This window comes from Mobula birostris, chromosome 9 (genome assembly GCF_030028105.1).
Source record: "Mobula birostris isolate sMobBir1 chromosome 9, sMobBir1.hap1, whole genome shotgun sequence".
In the NCBI taxonomy this organism is placed as follows: domain Eukaryota; kingdom Metazoa; phylum Chordata; class Chondrichthyes; order Myliobatiformes; family Myliobatidae; genus Mobula; species Mobula birostris.
The window spans coordinates 66,292,844-66,312,870 of NC_092378.1; the positions used below are offsets into that span (position 1 = coordinate 66,292,844).

General features: G+C 39.5%; 1 protein-coding gene across 8 annotated transcripts in view; it reads right to left on the reverse strand.

The window, feature by feature from the left end:
- The window catches only part of ppp1r12a (protein phosphatase 1, regulatory subunit 12A), a 245,638-nt gene that overhangs the window by 90,738 nt on the left and 134,873 nt on the right, over positions 1–20,027 (reverse strand). For 5 of the 8 annotated variants that reach the window (XR_011887191.1, XM_072268197.1, XM_072268196.1 and 2 more), the window contains exons 10-15: positions 17,294–17,530; positions 14,775–14,872; positions 14,520–14,675; positions 12,337–12,483; positions 5,802–5,939; positions 3,983–4,099 (exon numbers count right to left, since the gene is read on the reverse strand). Coding sequence is in view for 7 of the 8 variants with exons in the window: in XM_072268197.1 (XP_072124298.1) it covers positions 3,983–4,099; positions 5,802–5,939; positions 12,337–12,483; positions 14,520–14,675; positions 14,775–14,872; positions 17,294–17,530 (893 nt within the window). In the remaining variant the exon portion in view is untranslated. The remainder of the gene's footprint in view (positions 1–3,982; positions 4,100–5,801; positions 5,940–12,336; positions 12,484–14,519; positions 14,676–14,774; positions 14,873–17,293; positions 17,531–20,027) is intronic. The other 3 variants (XM_072268199.1, XM_072268198.1, XM_072268200.1) reach the window with 3 other exon arrangements.

Here is a 20,027-nt window from a genome sequence, read left to right on the forward strand (position 1 = left end):
ATACAGGCCCCTGAACAGTAGTCAGGATGTGTGATATAAATTTCAATAGGAAATAGAAAACACGTGTGATAAGTGTAATGTTATGAAAGTAATGGGGATTCAATATGCAGGTAGATTGGAAAAATCAGGTTTGGTGCTGGATCACAAAAGAGAGAAATTGAAAAATCCCGATGAGATGGCTTCTTAGAGCAGCTTGTGGTTGAGCCCACTGGGAGAAAAGGCAATTTTGGTGTTGTATTATAAAACAGATTTGATTAGGGAACTTAAGGTAAAGGAAACCATAGGAGACAGTGATCATAATGATATAATTCACCCTGCAGTCTGAGAGGGAGAACATGAAGTCAGATGTATCAGTTTTATATAGTGGAGAATCGGGAATTACAGAGGCATAAGAGGGGAGCAGGCCAAAGCTGATTGGAAGGAAACACTAGCAGGAATGGTGGCAGAACAACAGTGGCTGGAGGATCAGGGAAAACTAGGTACAGGATAGATGCATTCAAAGGATGAAATAGTATTCCAAAGGGAGGATGAGACACCTGTAGCTGACAAGGGAAGTCAAAGACAGCATAAAAACAAAAACAAAAATGCATATAATATAGCAAAAATTAGTGTGAAGTTAGAGAATTGGAAAACTTTAAGAACCAATAGAAGGAAACAAAAAACATTAAAAGGGAAAAGATAAAATATGAAAGTAACCAGCTAATAATATCAAAGAGGATACCAAAAATTTCCAGATATACACAGAGTAAAAAAAGAGGTGAGAGTGACTAATGGACTGCTAGAAAATGACAGAGGAGAGGTAGTGACAGAGGACAAAGAAATGGCAGATGAACTTAAGTATTTTGTGTCAGTCTTCACAGTGGAAGACACCATAGTATAACAGAAATTCAAGGAGGTCAGGGGGCAAAATGCAGCCATTATTACTAAGGAGAAGGTGCTTGAGAAGCTCAAAGGTCTAAAGGTAGATAAGTCACCTGGACGAGATGGACTGCACCCTAGGGTTCTGAAAGAGGTAGCTGAAGAGACTGTGGAGGCATTACTGCTTTACCTTTCAAGAATTACTAGATTCTGGAATGGTTCTGGAGTACTAGAAAATTGCTAATATCACTCACTCTTTAAGAAAGAAAATTATCCGCCAGTTAGCCTGACTTCAGTGATTGGGAAGATGTTATTACTAAGGACAGGGTTTTGAGGTATTTGGAGGCACACAATAAAGTAGGCCAAAGTCAGCATGGTTCCCTTATGGGGAACTCTTGCCTGATGAATCTGTTGGAAGTCTTTGAGGAAATAAAATGCAGGATAGCCAAAGAAAAGTCGGTGGATGTTGTTTACCTGGATTTTTGAAAGCCTTTGACAAGGTGCCGCACATGATGCTACAAGATAAGAGCCTGTAGTATTTCAGGAAAGATACTGGCATGTTCATAAAATTGGCTGACTTGTAGGAGGCAAAGAGTCAAAAGTGAGCCTATTCTGGTTAGCTACTGGTGACTAGTGGTGTTCCACAAGGGGTCTGTATAGGAGCACTTCTTATCACATTATAAAGTATGTCAACCATTTGGATGATGGAATTGATGGCTTTGTGGCCAAGTTTGCAGCAGGTGATACAAAGAAAGATGGAGGGGTAGGTAGCATTGATGAAGGCATGGAGTTGACAGTAGGTCTTGGACAGATTGGGAGAATGGGCCAATATCACAGAGTGTAGGGAAGTGCATAATCATGCACTTTGGTAGAAGAAATAAAAGTGTAGCCTATTTTTTAACCCCAGGAGAAAATTCAAAAATCAGAGGTGCAAAGGGACTTAGGAAACCTTGCTCAGGATTCCCTAAAGGTTAACTTGCAGATTGAGTTTGTAGTAAGGAACGCAAATGCAATGTCAGCATTTATTTCAAGAGGACGAGAATATAACAGCAAGGATGTGATTCTGAGGATTTATGAGACATTGGTCAGACAAAACTTGAGAGCAGTTTTGGGCCCCTTATCCAAGATGTTGCCACTGGAGAGGGTCCAGAGTAGGTTCACAACAATTCCAGGAATGAAAGGGTTAATGTATGAGCAGCATTTCATGGCACTGGGCTTGTACTTGCTGGAGTTTAGAAGAATGAGAAAGGATCTCGTTGAAACCTATCAAATATTCAAAGGCCTATATAGAATGGACGTGGAGAGGATGTTTCCTATAGTGGGGGAGTCTAGGACCAAAATGCACAACCTCAGGAAAGAAGGACATCTATTTAGAACAGAGATGAGAAAGAAGTTTTGCCAGAGTTGTAAATCTATGGAATTCATTGCCACATATGGCTGTGGAGGACAAGTCACTGAGTATATTTAAAGTGGAGGTTGATAGGTTCTTGGTTAGTCAGGGCATCAAAGATTATGGGGAGAAGGCAGGAGAATGGGGTTGAGAGGGATAATAAATCAGTCATGATAGAATGGTGGTCAGACTTGATGGGCTGAGAGGCCTAATTCTTCTTTTATGTCTTATGGTCTGGTGGTCTTATCTAGGAGACTGCCCTTAGAAAAGCCAAAAGCAAATATTATTGAACCAGGTTTATTGCTCTCAAATAAACCTAAACCATCTCCATTTTTGCGAGGCCTGACTCAATTTAGTGGAAGTTTCCCACTGAGCTTTGTAGGCGCTGTAAATCAGCACTCGAGTGCATAGCAAAAATTAAAATTATGTTTGTCCCTGTATCTCATTCCAACCTCACTTTGTTCAAACTGCTTTATCATTCCTGATTCTCCAACACCAACATATGGGCTTTTAATCTTTTGCTCACAATTGGACCATGGTTGTAGTGAGGGTTTGAGTGAAGAGGTCTAAGCAGAACCAAATCTGATCTTGTCTGACATGTCATGAGACTTGATTCAAGAAACTGAGAAATCCAAGGGTCGCTGTCTCCTATTTATATTTCATTGGCTAGCCACAGTAGAGCTATTACCACATTGGAAGATGAGACATGGGTCATTGGTTTTATATATTATCATGTTCTAAAATATTCCACGCTCCAATGATGCTTTAATTCTTCCTCTACCAATCACATTACATGGGAAACTGACATCTTAAAGCAGAACTAATTCTAATACAGGCATTTCAGATACAAGCCATTAAGTTGTATTCTAAACACAAGAGATTCTGCAGATGCTGGAAATCCAAAGTAACACACATAAAGTGCTGGAGGAATTCTGAAATAAGTTTCTATTTCCATGAGTACACGTGTTCCCTCCGGGCATTCAGGTCTCACCCCACAATCCAAGGATGTACCGGTTACCAGGTTAATTGGTCATTGTAAATTGTCCTGTGATGAGGCTTGGGTTAAACAGGTGGGTTGCTGGGTGGTGCGGCTCGTTGGGGCAGGAAGGGCCTGATCCACCTGTATCTCTAAATAAATTAAAATAAATAAACTCAGCAGGTCAGGCACCATCTGTGGAGAGAAAAAGAGAGCTTCGGTCTCAAGATAAGACCCTTCATCAGTCGGCTTGAAACGTCAGCTCTTTATTTCTATCCGTAGATGCAGCTGGCCTGCTGCGTTACTCCAGCATTTTTGTATACTTGACCCTAAATTGTATTCTACTCATTATTAACTTGTTTTCTCCCTTTAAGGTTACCTTGAAAGACTGAGTTTAATAATGACAATTGTCTGCAACCCATTTGTTGATACTCACTACTATGATGCAGTTTAAATGATAAATCTAAGATAATGGGAATCCTTTAAACTCATCACTCACCAGCTTGGTGAAGTGATTCAATAACCACCAAGTAGGGAATAAACCAATTGTGAATGGGAGGATTGTTTAAAGAAAAGGAGTAAATTTGAACCAAGTTCAATATTCAGGAAAGATGTCATGAAACTGGATCCATGAGATTAACTTTACATGAAGTGCAATCTGTATCTATACAAAATTCAATTCTTTTTGCATTGAGAGAATCAGAATTCTGCAATTAACTCCTCACAGCTTCATCAATGTAACCTGGAAGACTACACACCTGCGTCTCTCTCTGACCTCCGTTGTTGAGGAGACAGTGCCAGTTGTAGCAACCGCTGAAGGAACATTTTCTTTGTCTTTCTCAGTATTGTCCCCCGTCGAGAAACGATTTGAGGTACTATAGCACATCAAGCAGCAAGACAAACAAGAAAATAAGCAAAGCTCAACAAACATGAAATCAACAAAAACGTTGGAAAAATAAACTTGTATGACTTAAGGATTGGTTTGAATTTTTAGAGAAATTTAAAAATTTTGCATGAATTGCTGCAATTTTCCTGTTTAAGTCATGAGCTTGGTTAAAAATTAGTCGACTAGGCTCTTGATACCATCGTAAGAACAATGTTTACCTTTTGAATAAAAAAAATTTATTCTGGTAATAAATTTCATTACAAATTTGGGATATGATATTTCTGCAGGAAAAAAAAAACAGAAGAGATTTTGCAAAAACAAGAGAGAGAGAAATAAGAGACGAGATTCTGCAGATGCTGGAAATTCAATGCTGGAGGAACTCTACAGGTCAGGCAGCATCCATAGAGGGACAAAAACAGTCAACTTTCAGGCCTACACCTACCCCTCTTATCTGGATCCAACCAACCTGCTGGTTTGTGCTCCCTCTCCTCCAATACCCTTTTATTTTGGCTTCTTTCCACTTTCCTTTCCAGTCCTGAATTGTCTCAGCCTGAAACATTCAACTGTGTATTCTTCTCCATAGATGCCAGTTGACCTGCTGAGTTCCTTCAGCATTTTTTATATTTTACTCTGGGCTTTGTTAACAAGTTTACAAGCGATACAAAGAAAGGTGAACGTGCATTAGCATTGAGGAAGCAGTGAGTCTGCAGAAGGGCTTAGATAGATTAGGAGAATGAGTAAATAAGTGGCAGATGGAATATAGTCTAGGGAAGTGTATAATAATGCACGTTGGTAGAAGGAATAAAAACGTTTACTATTTTCTTAACAGAAAAATCTGAAGTGCAAATGGACTTGGAAGTCCTTGTACAGGATTCCCTAAAGGTTAACTTGCAAATGGAGTTGGTAGTAAGGAAGGCAAATTCAAAGTCAGCATTCATTTTGAGAGGAAGGGAATATAAAAACAAGTTTTTAATGCTGAGTGAGTCATTGTCACAGCACAGTTGGAAAATGATGAATAACTTTGGGACGCTTATCTAAGTACGTGCTGATTTTGGAGAAGGTCCAGTGATGGTTCACAAATATGATCCTGCAAATGAAAGAGTTAACGCACGAGGAGCATTTGATGGCTCTGGGTCTGTACTCGCTGAAGAATGACAGGGGGCTGGAATCTCATTAAAGCCTATTGAATAATGAATGGCCTAAAAAGAGTGGATGTGGAGAGGTGTTTCCTTTCATGAGAGAGTCTAGGACTAGAGGTACTGTTTCAGAATACAAGGACATCCCTTTAGAACAGATATGAAGTGGAATTTCTTTAGCCAGAGGGCGGTGATCTATGGAGTTCATTGCTAGTTAGCTGTCTGGGCAAAGTCATTGGGTATATTTAAAGAGGGGGGTTGATAGGTAGTAGAATGGGTTTGGGAAGGATACTATATCAACCATAACGTAATGGCAGAGAAGACTCGACGGGCCAAATGGACTAATTCTGCTTCTACGGTCTTATGGACTTCCAGCAACTGCAGAATCTCTTCTGTTTTTGAAATGACCTTCCTGATATGCAGCTCGAGTTGGCAAATTCAACAATTTTTGTCAATACAAATCCAAATATCCTTAATTCATACGAAGAAACATATAACAGACAAAACAAGTTAAAAGCTTTTTAAGACGACAAATCAGCCATTTGTTCACATTACCTGCCCGATGAAGTGGAAGCAGCTATCCTGGGAATGGACTGCAGGCTGTTCGATGAGGTAACAGTTGCTATGGTGCTGGTTGAAATGGTACTTTGAACAGTACTAATTTGATCATCTTTTCTTCGGCCAAAAGAACTACTAATGACAAAACAAAAAGAGGAGAAAGAAGCTCAGAGTCTTGTACTGAACTCCACGCTCTTGATGTTTACTTTTAAAGGTTTTCCACAATAAATTTCCCAGTAGTATTTGGTTTTACCTTACAAAGAGACATTATAAAAATTTCCCAAATTAGACTCTTGTTATTTTCAAATTACATCTATCCTTGCTATACAAACGGGAATCTTTGCAGCAGTTTACTTGTGAATTAACAAGCTTTGACCATAGAACATAGAACCAGTACCACACAGCAAAAGTTCCTTCAGCCCATAATTTTGGGCTGAACCAATTAAAAAAAAGTTTAACTAAATTAGTTTAGTTGGTTGCAGAGTTCTATGACTATTTGATTAAATTAGTTATCAAACGTACTGTAAACTAATCTCATCTACCTACACAATGCCCAGAATCCTGGAAAGTAATTTTCCTGCATGAAGTTTACATGGCAAAGATGTGCTTTTACTTGTAAGAAAAGTGACATGAATCACAGGAATTTAAACTTGTTAGCAAATGAATACACAATACAAAAATACACATTAAATTTAGAGCAGTACATCAAAACTAAGTGACATTCTTGGGAGCTACTAATTATACCTCAATATAAACTGACATTCAAGTAACATATTTAATTCAGTGCCTTGTAAAAGTATTCAGCACCAACCCTTTGTGCACAAGAATTATTACAACCAGGGATTTTCATCAATTTAACTGAGAATTTTTATTTTTGAATCACATGCTCCTACGCCGCCCCCCCCCCAACAGTGGAACCCAAAAGCAGGGAAAAATATAAAGCAAGGAAAACAAAAAAATCAAAAACTGAAATGTCAGCATTTCAAGAGTATTCATCCCCCTTTGCTCAGTGCTTAGTTGAACCACCTCTCGCAGCTATTACAACCTGTAGTCTTTTTGGATAAGTTTCTATTAGTTGTGTACAACATGGAGCAAGATTTGCCTATTCCTCCTTTCTAAATTGCTCAAGCTGCGTCAAGTGAGTTGGGGAGCAACTGGGTTAAGGTCAAGAGTCTAGCTGGGCCACTCAAGGCCATCAATTTTCTTCATTTGAAGTCACTCCATGGTTGCTCTGGCAGTATGCTCTTTGCAGTATCCTACAGAAGAATGAACTTTCTCCCCAGTTTAAGCTTTCTGGCAGAAGCTAACAGGATTTTAACCAGGATATCTCTGTTTTTAGCAGCACATCATCTCATCAATCTTGACCAGATTTCCCATCCCTGCTGTTGAGAAGCATCACCATAGCATGATTCTACCTCCAGCACACTTTACAGTAGGGATGGTGTTACCTAGTTGATGCAGAGTTTTAGATTTATACTACATGTACCGCTTAGTGTTAAGACCAAAAATATCCACTTCAGTCTCATCTGACTACAAGACTTTCTTCCACATCTTTACAGTATCTTCTAAATGACACTTTGCAAAGTCTTGACGGGCAAGGATATGATTTCTTTTTAACTAGGGCCCCTTCCCTGCCTCTTCTTTCGTAAGTTGTTGACAGGTTTTGGAATTTTGCTTTAGATTTGACATGGTGCACAATATTTTGTAGATTAGCTCAAAAAAATCCTACTTCAATATATTTTTAATTTAGAAAATGAAACAGTAAAATGTGAAAATAGCTGTGGGGGCTGAATGTTTTTTCAAGGCACTGTATACATAGCTGCATTCATCTTTAACCGGTTCCAAAATTCACATCAATCCAGCTTAACATACGAGAACAAAATAACCTCTGGTTTCTTGTTGCGCAGATTTAAATTTTCCATACCAAATGTTGTTAAGAGTCTGTCCCATCAAAGTATTGGATGAAAGTCTGTCCAGCCTCATTTAAGTATTTCTCAAAACATCATTATTCTTTGGGCAGTTTTAAATGGAAATATTTTCAAAAATATTTCCAAACATTGATAGTTTGTAAAGAGCCATCTGCACCAAGGTAATCCACATTATGACGGAGATAATTCGGTTTATTATCCTCTGGGTTCAGCAATTATAGTCATTGCATCTAATTTTCAGATTATGAACGCTCACTAAAACTAATGTTACATAGAATGAGCTAAATATTGTGAACAGAGTGAACAGCAATTAGTTTACATGGGGAACAGGAAATGTTGAAGCAATGGTGCTAAGCCCACTGAAGGAAAATGTAGTGGGCTTTTATCAAATAATGCTTTATTAAAATATATATTTTTTAGTCATCACAATTATTCAAGTTCTTCTCCAGCATTTTAAATAACATCACAATTTAGCGGTATCTGCCTGAAGCTTCCCCTCCACCCAGGGTACACATTTTTCCCTCCTGCACCAATTTCACCCCCCCAACCCCCAGAGTAACATGTTTCAGATCAGAGGAAGTGAGTGAATTGTGCTGGATGTTTAAGAATGGAATTCCATCTTTGCAGGTAAAATACTCACGTTTCAGCAAAATGGTTTTCTAAAAGAATGTTTTAACTGCAAAGATGGATTGAGCTATTCTTCAGCCAGAGGGCAGTGAATCTGTGGAATTCATTGCCATGGACAGCTGTAGAGGCCACATCATGGAGTACACTTAAAGTCGAAGTTAATAGTTTCTTGATTTGTAAAGGTGTCAAAGGTTACGGGAAGAAGGCAGGAGAATGGGGTTGAGAGGGATAATAAATCAGCCGTAATGGAATGGAGCTGACTTCATGGGCCAAGTGGCCTAATTCTGCTCCTACATCTTATTGTCTTTTTCCAACAGCAGCAATTTGCTGAAACTTCATTGTAAGTTTTACTGAATGGAAAATCTCAATGCATCAGTTTCAAAGCTGAACAGAGAGGAGCATCAATGACTATCAAGAGACTGACAGCTTCAAAGCTAATCTATTCAAGTGGCTCTCAACATTTGGAATTTGGGCTCATTATTATTTTTTTTAATTTTATTTATTGAGATACAGCACAAAGTAGATCCTTCCTGCGCTTCAAGCTGTGCCGCTTAGCAAGCCCCAATTTAATCCTAACCGAATCACAGGACAACTTACAGTGACTAATTAACCCACCAACTGGTATGCCTTTGGACTGTGGGAGGAAACTGGAGCATCCAGCGGAAAGCCACACAGTCATGGGGAGAACATACAAATTCCTTACAGCCAGCAGCGGAAATTGAACCTGGGTCACAGGTGCTGTAAAGCAGTGTGCCAACCACTATGCTGCAGTCCCACCAATGCTTCAGCTTATTAATTTTCCAACATACATGATGTAATGGCCATCAAATCTTCAACTTCCATGGCTGTGTGACACAAAGGCTTGCTGTCAAGGATATGGTACTGGGACAGATTTTCAAGGGTATATTACAAGACCAGAGTTATTTCAGGTGAAGAGCACTGGACATCCTTATACAGCTTGCCCAAAAGTTCCATTTGTCACTGTACATGAATAGGAAATCTAACACTTTTCAAAAAAAAAACAAGCCAATTTTGAGTTTTACTAGCACATAATTTCAAAGATTTCCTATACTTTCAAGGATTCAAAATGAGATTTATTCAGTTCCACGCACACCCAGGTGTAAATAGAAAAATAATTAACGATACAACACACAAAGTGCTGGAGGAACTCAGCAGGTCAGGCATCATCTACAGTCAACATTTTTGGGTGAGACCTTTCATCAAGACACCAAAAGACAGAAACAGAATTAGACTACTCAGTCCATCATCACATCTGTTCCACAATTCCATCATGGCTGATTTACTGTCCCTCAACCTCATTCTCTTCCATTTGCCCATAATCTTTGACACCCTTGCAGTTTCGTTAACACCACAAAACTTATTTTCTTTGTCAACAATAGAACTTATCCTATGAGAGTTACTCGCCTCGTTTGCATTGATGTACAATTCGTGACATTCCGAAACTGTTAAAAACTCAAGTTTCCTATCTCCCAACTAAAGATAATATCCACTGCCATTTCACACCAGGGCACATGTAACTGAGTATAACCAACTCACTAATGACACATGGTGCATATCAAAACACTTCTCATGATAGCTGAAAATGATATGGCACAAAATGGAAGCATACCGCTTACTGTTGTGTCAGTTTTGAAAAAGCTACCAAATTTCTTGCATTCTCCCATTTTGTACCCCCTGACCTGACAATATTTTTCAAATATTTACCCAAACCTTTATGAAGATGACTTACTGGCAAGAATATAATATTTTAAATGGGAAGCCATAACTCATTAGAAGAGTTTTAACCTGGAGTCCTAAGTTTAGAGATTCATAATTGTACACAATCTGACTACTGCAATTATCCTTTGAGAATTTCCAAGAAAAATACACTGCAAGCCAAACAAATAACTAGCACATTTACAGATTTCTGAATCCTAGCAGATATTTGTACAGAGGTCATGACAGTAACAAATTCTCCTTTTCCCATGATCCACAACTATCCAAAGACTTACAAAAATACACAAAAGATTTTAAATACTGGAAATATTTAAATCCAAATAATCTGGAACAGAAAGTTTTTTTTTCCAAATACATTAACTTTCAGCAAAATTAAAAGAGGGCTAACAACCCAAAGAATTAAGTTTTCTTTCTGCTGCTTTCAGCAACTTCTGATTGAAGCTAAACTTCTGCCGGTCTTAAACTTACTGGAAGCTGTATTTCACTGGTAAGGTTACCAATAGCTGCTTTTTATATTTAAAGGCTGCATTTATATCAGAATATTTGAAAGCTGTTAGTAACAACATGCAAACAACAGGAATTTTGCAGATGCTGGAAATTCAAGCAACACACATCAAAGTTGCTGGTGAACGCAGCAGGCCAGGCAGCATCTCTAGGAAGAGGTACAGTCGACGTTTCAGGCCGAGACCCTTCGTCAGGACTAACTGAAGGAAGAGTTAGTAAGAGATTTGAAAGTGGGAGGGGGAGGGATGGAGCCAAGAGCTGGACAGGTGATTGGCAAAGGGGATATGAGAGGATCATGGGACAGGAGGCCCGGGGAGAAAGACAAGTGGGGGGGGGGACCCAGAGGATGGGCAAGGGGTATAGTCAGAGGGACAGAGGGAGAAAAAGGAGAGTGAGAGAAAGAATGTGTGTATAAAAATAAATAACGGATGGGGTACGAGGGGGAAGTGGGGCATTAGCGGAAGTTAGGGAAGTCGATGTTCGTGCCATCAGGTTGGAGGCTACCCAGACGGAATGTACGGTGTTGTTCCTCCAACCTGAGTGTGGCTTCATCTTTACAGTAGAGGAGGCCGTGGATAGACCTGTCAGAATGGGAATGGGATGTTTTAATTCCACATCCCATTCTGACATGTCTATCCACGGCCTCCTCTACTGTAAAGATGAAGCCACACTCAGGTTGGAACAACAACACCTTACATTCCGTCTGGGTAGCCTCCAACCTGATGGCACGAACATCGACTTCTCTAACTTCCGCTAATGCCCCCCCCACCCCCCCCGTACCCCATCCGTTATTTACTTTTATACACACATTCTTTCTCTCACTCTCCTTTTTCTCCCTCTGACTATACCCCTTGCCCATCCTCTGGGTTCCCCCCCCCCCCTTGTCTTTCTCCCTGGGCCTCCTGTCCCATGATCCTCTCATATCCCCTTTGCCAATCACTTGTCCAGCTCTTGGCTCCATCCCTCCCCCTCCTGTCTTCTCCTATCATTTTGGATCTCCCCCTCCCCCTCCCACTTTCAAATCTCTTACTAACTCTTCCTTCAGTTAGTCCTGACGAAGGGTCTCGGCCTGAAATGTCGACTGTACCTCTTCCTAGTAACAACATGCACTCAGTGGACATTTTATTAGGTACACCTGAACATCTGATCATTAATGAAAATATCCAATCAGCCAGTCATGTGGCAGCAACTCAATACATAAAAACTTGCAGACATGGTCAAGCAGTTCAATTGTTGTTCAGACCAAACATCAGATTGGGGAGGTATGAGATCTAAATGACTTTAAGTGGGGTGGTTCAAGTATTTTAGAAACTGCTGGTGCCCTGGGATTTTCACACATAACAGTCTCTGCAGACAAAATACATCCAGCGAGCAGCAGTTCTGTGGCCAAAAATACAATGTTAATCAGAGGAGAATGACCAGACTGGTTCAAGATGACAGGAAGGCAACAATTACTCAAATAACCTTGGGTTACAAGAGGGGTGTGAGAAGAGGATCTCTGAATGCACAACACATCGAACCTTGAAGTGGATGGGTACAACAGGTTTCACTCCTGTACTTAATAAATTGGCCACAGTGTACTTAAAGGCTGCACTTACATCACAATATACAAGATCTATCATAGACAACATGTATATATATACACACACACACACTTTTCCATTTAAATGAGCTTGTAGCACATTCAAAAAGAACATTTTTTGCTAAATTAATGTTGCTTTTACAAAGTGTTATACCTTCTGAAGATGCTGTACGATGAGTACTGAGATGATGCTGGTTGCCTAGACTTAGAATTAGTAGGATCGAAGCTGGTGCTTGAGGAAGAGTTGGCTGGCAGATGTCTGGCACTGTTACTTCTGCCTATTGCTAGCAGATACGAATTACTGCATGCATACCAAGCAAGAAAGCACATCAAAACAATTAGAAAATATGTCATAAGAGCTACAGATGCATGCTATCATGCATGAGTGCAAAATAAAACCTCTTGAATATGCAAGCATTAGTGTTAAACAAATGATGAAATATCAAGTTGTCTGTAACATTCAGCATGACTAGACAGCAATATATAAACCGGTTTTAAGTTCTGATACACAAGCTGTCAAGGATGACATATATTGTTTGACAATTACATGCAAGTTCTAAGTAACAAAAGCTGGCACCTTTAAAGGAATTCATTTCCAAAAGTGCTTTCAATTAATGTTTTGATTATAATAAATTAATACTGAAGTTTTTTCATATTTGATTAATTGTTGGCAAATTCAGGAGTTATTTATTGAATGAACCATTGCCTTGTTTAACATAAAAAACGTCTGCTGGAGGAACTCATTTATGGAAGCGATGGAATGGGTGATGATGGAAGTTGAAACCCAAAACACAGACCACATCATTTCCTTCATCCGCTAGCAAATGTAAGGGGGGATAATTTTAAATGGTAACTAGTGTGTGCATATGCATGTGCAAGTGTCATGGCTCAGTGAGCCATACGTGAAAGGAAGTTCCAAGTTAGTGAGGTGAGGGCTAACTAGAGAGAGTTTTAAGAGGCAAAGATCAAGTGGTCCTTTCACCCAGCCAGAAATGACAAATACAAGGGGCATAATTTTAAGGTGATTGGAGGAAAGTATAGGGAAATGTCAGAGTGAATTTCTTTATACAGAGTGGTAGGTGTGTGGAACACCCTGCCAAGGAGATAGTAGAGGCAGAAACAAAAGGGACATTTAAGAAACTCTTAGATAGGCACGTGGATGATAGAAAAATGGAGGGCAATGTAGGAGAAAAGAGTTAGATTAAACTTAGATTGGCACAAGTTCATGGGCCAAAGGGCTTATATTGTGTTGTAATGTTCAATGTTCTATCTTCAGAGTTTCTCCAGTAGCTCAAAGATTTCAGCATCTGCTGGGCTCTTACATCTCAGCCTTGTTACAAGTAAAACTTGTTATCAACATATCACAATACACGGACGTGCAGGAGTATGTAAATAATATTAGCAACTTTCTCCTATTACACAATCACAAAAAGTTCAGGCAAATGCATGCAGTTATCTGACAGAAACAAAACATCCACTTAGATTAAGCACAAGGTACAACCAGTCACCAAATACATACATACAGCATCACTACTTAACCTATCTTGACTTCATGAAACCTTCTTACAGATAACCTTTCCAGAGCTTCCTTCAAAGTCTGGAAGTGATCCTAACTGTCAACCTTGAAATCACCTGTAGCAGCAAAAAGGGCTATGTTTTCCGTGAACATGCTCCAAGAACAGATACTCAAAACCCACTGCAGAATTTAGCACATCTCTAAATTTTTTTTAAAAAAACACTGCTACATCAAAATTTTCAGCAAGCAGAAACACAAAGACCTAGTCTCTGATCAGTAGGAAAGTGGCATATGTAGCAGCACAAACTCTTGTTCCTCTGTACAACTGGGGTAATTAAGCAAGATGCCCATACTGTAAAATTATGGATGGGCAACAGGCATGTATGTGGACATCAGGAATAACAACAAGATTTTCCTCGATTCAGAATACTGCCATTGTTCCAATCACGTAAACAGACAATATTATCAATGTTTATTGTGTTACAGAATGGTGCAATATAACATTTTCACCACTGTTACTCTTGTAAAGGCAAACTTTTCTTCCCCTAAATTAAGGATAGAGGCAGAACACACACTAAACAACTTCCCTTTGTTGCAGGCCAGATCTATTCAAATGGATGGGGATTAAAGAATAAACATTGTTTATTGATATCACCAACGTTAGATTTAACTGAATTGTTCTGATATACTGAGACATATCATCTTCCTAATTAGACTTCAGAGCAATGAACTACATGGGGGAGCAGATCTGCTGGTTAACATAATCAAACTTGCTTCCATAACCCAATCATTACACAAACATCTTGAGAGCTTCCAATTACCTTCTTTGATAACTAGGCACTACGTTGGTGACAGCAGCATTTTGTGTTGTAGGCCCTTCAGTGGTGGAAGTGTGGTTCATTTCTTTCCTCTTTGAGTCTTCTTCCCAACGCCGCCTTGTGTAAGAACCACTGCGCACAAGGCTACTTGCAGTATCTCTGTGAAGTAATCATCCCAGTTGAGTATGCTTAAGGGTGGGGGAGCTGGGGCAGGGAAAGAAGTTGGTAAATGGGAGAGTGAATGGAGTAGGATTTTACCTGATTTCTCTATCATCAATGTCTGATGCACTGGCTAATCTTCTACACGGAATTGTAGGTGAAACATAAGCAAGCCTCGTTCCTTTCTGATCCTTCTCCTGTTGGAACAAAAGTGGATTCAAGAAATTGTTTTGGTGATTGCTGACCTCTTTCATAACTCAAGTGCTTTAAAACAAAGTAAAAATGTATTTTTCACTTGTTAAAGCAAATGCAAAGCATACTTGCTGCAATAATGGAAAACAATTGCAGAAAATGAGGCAAGAAAAGGGGTGCTTCTGGGTAGCAGAGTTCTGGAGCTCACAGAACTACTACCTACTACTTAACAGATCTGTGCTCAGTACTGACCTCTGATGCTAACTGGGTTGAGGTTACATATTCTACCTGTGACTGCATATCCCAAAAATATACAAGTTGCTTGGTTAATTGGTCACTGTAAATTGTCCCTATTGAATCACAGAATCTGGGGGGAACTGACTGGAAAATGGGGAGAACTGGGACAGCATGGAGGCAAAGCAACAAGTGTAACACTATTACAGAGTCAGCAATCTATGTTTGATTCCTGACACTGTCTGCAAGGAGTTTGGACGGTCTCCCCGACTGTGTGGGTTTACTCTGGGTGCTTGTGCTTCCTCCCACATTCCTACAGGTTAATTGGTCACATGGATGAAACTGTATGGAGCAGGCTAACTGGGCTAGAAAGGCCTGTAACCATGCTGTATCACTGACTAGTCATTTTTTCAAATGTAGGATTGGTGTAAGCAGGTGATTGATGTGCAATAGCTTCTGGTCTCTCTTTCGGACTCTGAACTCGGAGGGTCAGGAAGCATCTGTTAAATAAAATGATGTGCAACTTTAATTTTATTCGCTCATGCTACCGTTAATTGACATTTTCCGCTTTATGTTTTTTTGGACTTGTTTAGTTCATACCAGATGAGTTTTATTCAATTGGTCCAGTGAAACCAAACTTTGTCAATGTATTGCTCCAGCATGAGAGATCTCACAATAAAAGCAATGATACTTCTAAAGAAGGTGCAGATAGAACACACATTTCTATCCTTCAAACTTTACACAGCTACTTTCGAACTGCATTAGTCAAAAAGGAAAACACCACAAGCAAGGAAGAATACTTGCTTGCAGCTGGTCTGTCAGGATTATTGACCTGCTATTCAAATCCACAAACGAACTCAGCAGCTGCAGCTATCGTCACCCGCCTCAGCACTATACCCGGCTCCACGGCTATGGCCTGCCGCCAGCAGGCTCCTCGATCAGATGCAGCGCTGAACTGGTTACATGGCTGTGGACGTTTGGGGACTCTGTGATTCATGTTCTGTAGATTGTTTGTTTGCTTATTTCTTATTGTTTGCATGATTTGTTTCTTTTTCTCACATTTGATGTACAACTATCTTTGTGGTGTGGAGTTTTTCATGAATTCTATTGTGTTTCTTGTTCTTTGTGGCTACTGGAAGAAGATGAAACTCAAGGTTGTACAGTATATAGTGTACAGTCCATATTTTGATAATAAGTGTACTTTGAAAAGAAAGCAATTGTTCTTCATCCAAATGCATTGGTGACAACCTCTGACTGAAGGTTACAATGGGCTCGCCAAGTAAGAGATCACAGTTTCCTTTTGAAGATCCGAACATTAAGCTAGATCTTCATGTCCACTCTTATATGGAAAACAAACCTACATTGCAAATAATTTCACTATCAAGGGCAGCTTGGTAACACAGCAGTTAGTATAATGCTCTACAGCACTAGCTGTAAGATTAGGGTTCAATTCCTGCCACTATCTGTAAGACAATCTACTTGCAAATCACTCAGAAATGGGTCACATTATTTTATCTCATCTTGTAGCTTTCATGTTGAAATTAGCCTGCATGCATTTTCTTACAAAAGCAAAAATGCTGGAATTTTAAGTGAAAACAAAATCCTGGAAGTGGGTCAAACTTCACGTCTTCACATTTTATTTCTTATTCAGATTCTCCCTCCAACTGGGGCAATGTGTAATCCATAAGACAGAGAAAGCAAGACAAAACTATTCCCTGGCTTTTCCTCTTCTGGCCTGAATGGCCAGTTGAGCTTCAGGGTACTCTGTTAAATTTTTCAGGATCATGTTGCACATTCCATAACAAACTGTTTGTCAGTTATAATAAACCTGATTCTGAAATTGACATAAGACCGAACACAGCCAAGGTCAGACCAGTGCTCTTGCTTGGTAACAAATTGTAAATTTGGTTGCACATTAGCCTTAGACATTCTCTCCAAACACTTCCCATTCTTTACAGGATTATGACAAAATAGTGTATTGAAACTTGTTTTTTGAAGTCGGGTGTGGAGGGGAAGGGATGTTGGGAAGAATGTGAGTAAGCAAAAGATCAGAAAAGAATAATCATAGAACATTACTGCATTGAAACTGTCCCTTCAGTCCATCTAGTCTGAGACTAGGTCTCCAAATGATTCTGGATCCAAAAGGTTTGTAACTTCCAAAAGAAACTTAACATGCGCGTTTAGCAACTTACTTTCTCTTTGTTATCTGCAGTGGATGAGAGTCGAGGGCTTGATGCAGAGCGCATCACACCGATTATGTCTCTCTCCTTCTGTGTTTCTTTGGAAGCACTGATGTCAGCCAATGCACCATAGCTTCCAGTCTTTCGAAGCCCTGACCTCCAAGAAGCTGGAGATGCATCTTTCTTTTCTTCTTCATCTTTCCTCTTCTTCTCTTCTTCTTTTGAATATTTCATAAATGGAGCAGCAAACTGTAAATTGAGGATCAGTACTATGTTAAAACTTTCAAGATGTAGTTCCAGGCTGGACCACATGTAAAGGTCAGGGTTTGACAGAAAAACGAACAATTCTTCTCAATCATGTACAGCAAATTTGACAAGAACTTAAATTTTCAAGTAACAGCACATCATTTCCTTAATCTGTGCCCAAACTGTAATAAAGACATTTTCCCAGGTCATTCCCTTTTCATATTAAGAAAATCATATAAGATCCAGACCACATGAGTACATCTGCAAAGAAATTATGTTCAGATAATTAGCAGCACTTCCAATTCAACAAATCTTTGGAATAAGATTGCAGGACAAATTTATATTTGAACTAATTTACATTTTCATGTTTGATACACCTTTTGCTTTCGGTGATGATCAAAAGAATTTTACTCTAAATTATTTCAGATCCTGACAAAACATTAGAAGATGATCAGTTTCTTTCAACATGAGGCAAAGAATCCAAGCTTTTAGGCACTCAGTAAAATTGATAAACCATCCCACATGACAGCCAGATGAGGCAAAAAACTGACTAAGATCTGATGAAGCAGCTTTTATTTACTGAAGCATAATGATATTTAATTTCTCCCAAGGACAGTAGGATTCCCAATGTTCATACTCACGGAGACAAAAAAAATTCTGATAGCCCTTACAAGCTGCAAGTTTGCTTTTCCCTTTTGGAATGCATCTGAAGCTCAATGCAAGAACAAACTAGGAGCAGGAGTTGGGTTACTTGGACTCCTTGCTATTTTGTTACGACTGATCTGCCCAGGATTCATGACTTCTTCTATGTTAGCTTCCCAATCTTTCCAAAATATGTCTACCTCTTGAAATAGCTCCAATGATCTAGTCACAACCCTCTTGGGGAGAGACACAGCCTTAGTACCCTATCTGTTAATGAACTTGGAATGTTACAACACAGTATAGGCCCTTTGACCACAATGTTGTGCTAACCTTTTAACCTACTTCAAGATCAATCTAACCTGTCCCTCTGACATAGCCCTTCATTTTCTGTCTCCTAAGAGTCTCTTAAATACCCTGGATGTGTCTGCTTCTACCACCACCCCGACAGTACATCCCACGCACCCACCACTGTGTAAAAGAAAAACACCTCTGACATCCCCTCTATACTTCCCTCCAATCAAATTAAAATTATGCCCCAGGTATTAACCATTTCCGCCCTGAGGAAGAAGTGTCTGGCCATCCACTCATAGACTCGATGGGCCAAATGGCCCAATTTTTCTCCTATATCTTATGGTCTTGTCAATGCTGACAATTTCATTCACAGACACAACCCTCCCCACCATCCCAGACATCTTTAAGAGGCTGTGCCTCAAAGTGGCAGCATCCATCACTAAGAACTTGCACCATCCAGGTCGGACATGCCCTCTTCTCACTACGACCACCAAGGAAGTGGTACAGGTGCCTGAAAACCTATACTTAACAATTCAGAAATAGCTTCTTCCTCTCTGCCACAAGATTTCTGAACAGTGCCTTGCTTGTTCACAATTTTTAAAAAATTTACAATGATTTGTCTCTTTGCATTCTACTGCTGTGCAAAACATATTTCACATAATAAGTCAGTGGTAATAAAGCTGAATATGATTCCATTCTAACTCATTGTTGGAATGAAACTGAAGAGCAATACCAAAACCTCCAACTCTCTGGAAAGGTTTCCTTCCTTCTGCTCGAGGCTTAATTTCACATTTACCTGCACACCACCTTAAATTAATACAGGTAAAGTTGAATAATTTATAATGGAGTGATACACCTTCATTCTATTTCAATCTTCACTCAAATCAAAAAGATAGCTGAGACTAGTCTGATTTCACATCACCCATGAGCCAAAGATAAACAAAAGATTCTGCAGACACTGGAAATCCAGACTAACACACACAAAATGCTGGAAGAACTCAACAGGTCAGGCAGCATCACTGGAAGTGAACAGAGTCGACATTTCAAACCAAGACCCAATAACGGTTCTTGCTACAGAACATCAACTCTATTCCTTTCCATAGATGCTGCCTGCTGAGTTCCTTCGGTATTTTGTGGGAGTCACTGAGCCCAAAGATGGGTGGGTTATCAATATACCTTTCGTGATAGTAGAAGCAACTTGTTTGTGTGCAAAACTGGAGTTTAGAATCCACTATTGTTAAACTAATATTTCATGTGTTTCTCTATTTGTCTAATGGTAGTTCATGCACTGAGCCAGATTAAGACACTCTAACTAAACAATAGACATGAGGAACATAAGTGCACACAAACCACACAAATTCTAGAATTTGATTCTAGTTTTCAGATATCAAAACTAATTGTTTAATAAAGTACAAGGAAATAAGTATCATCACAACATGCAGTGAAACTGGATACTTCAGGTAAACGCGAACTGAACACGAAACACAAACCTCTGCGCACACAAGAGGCAGCTCACCATAACTTTTTCGCCCTTTTGAGGCACAAGAACAATGCCAGTTTTACGCAA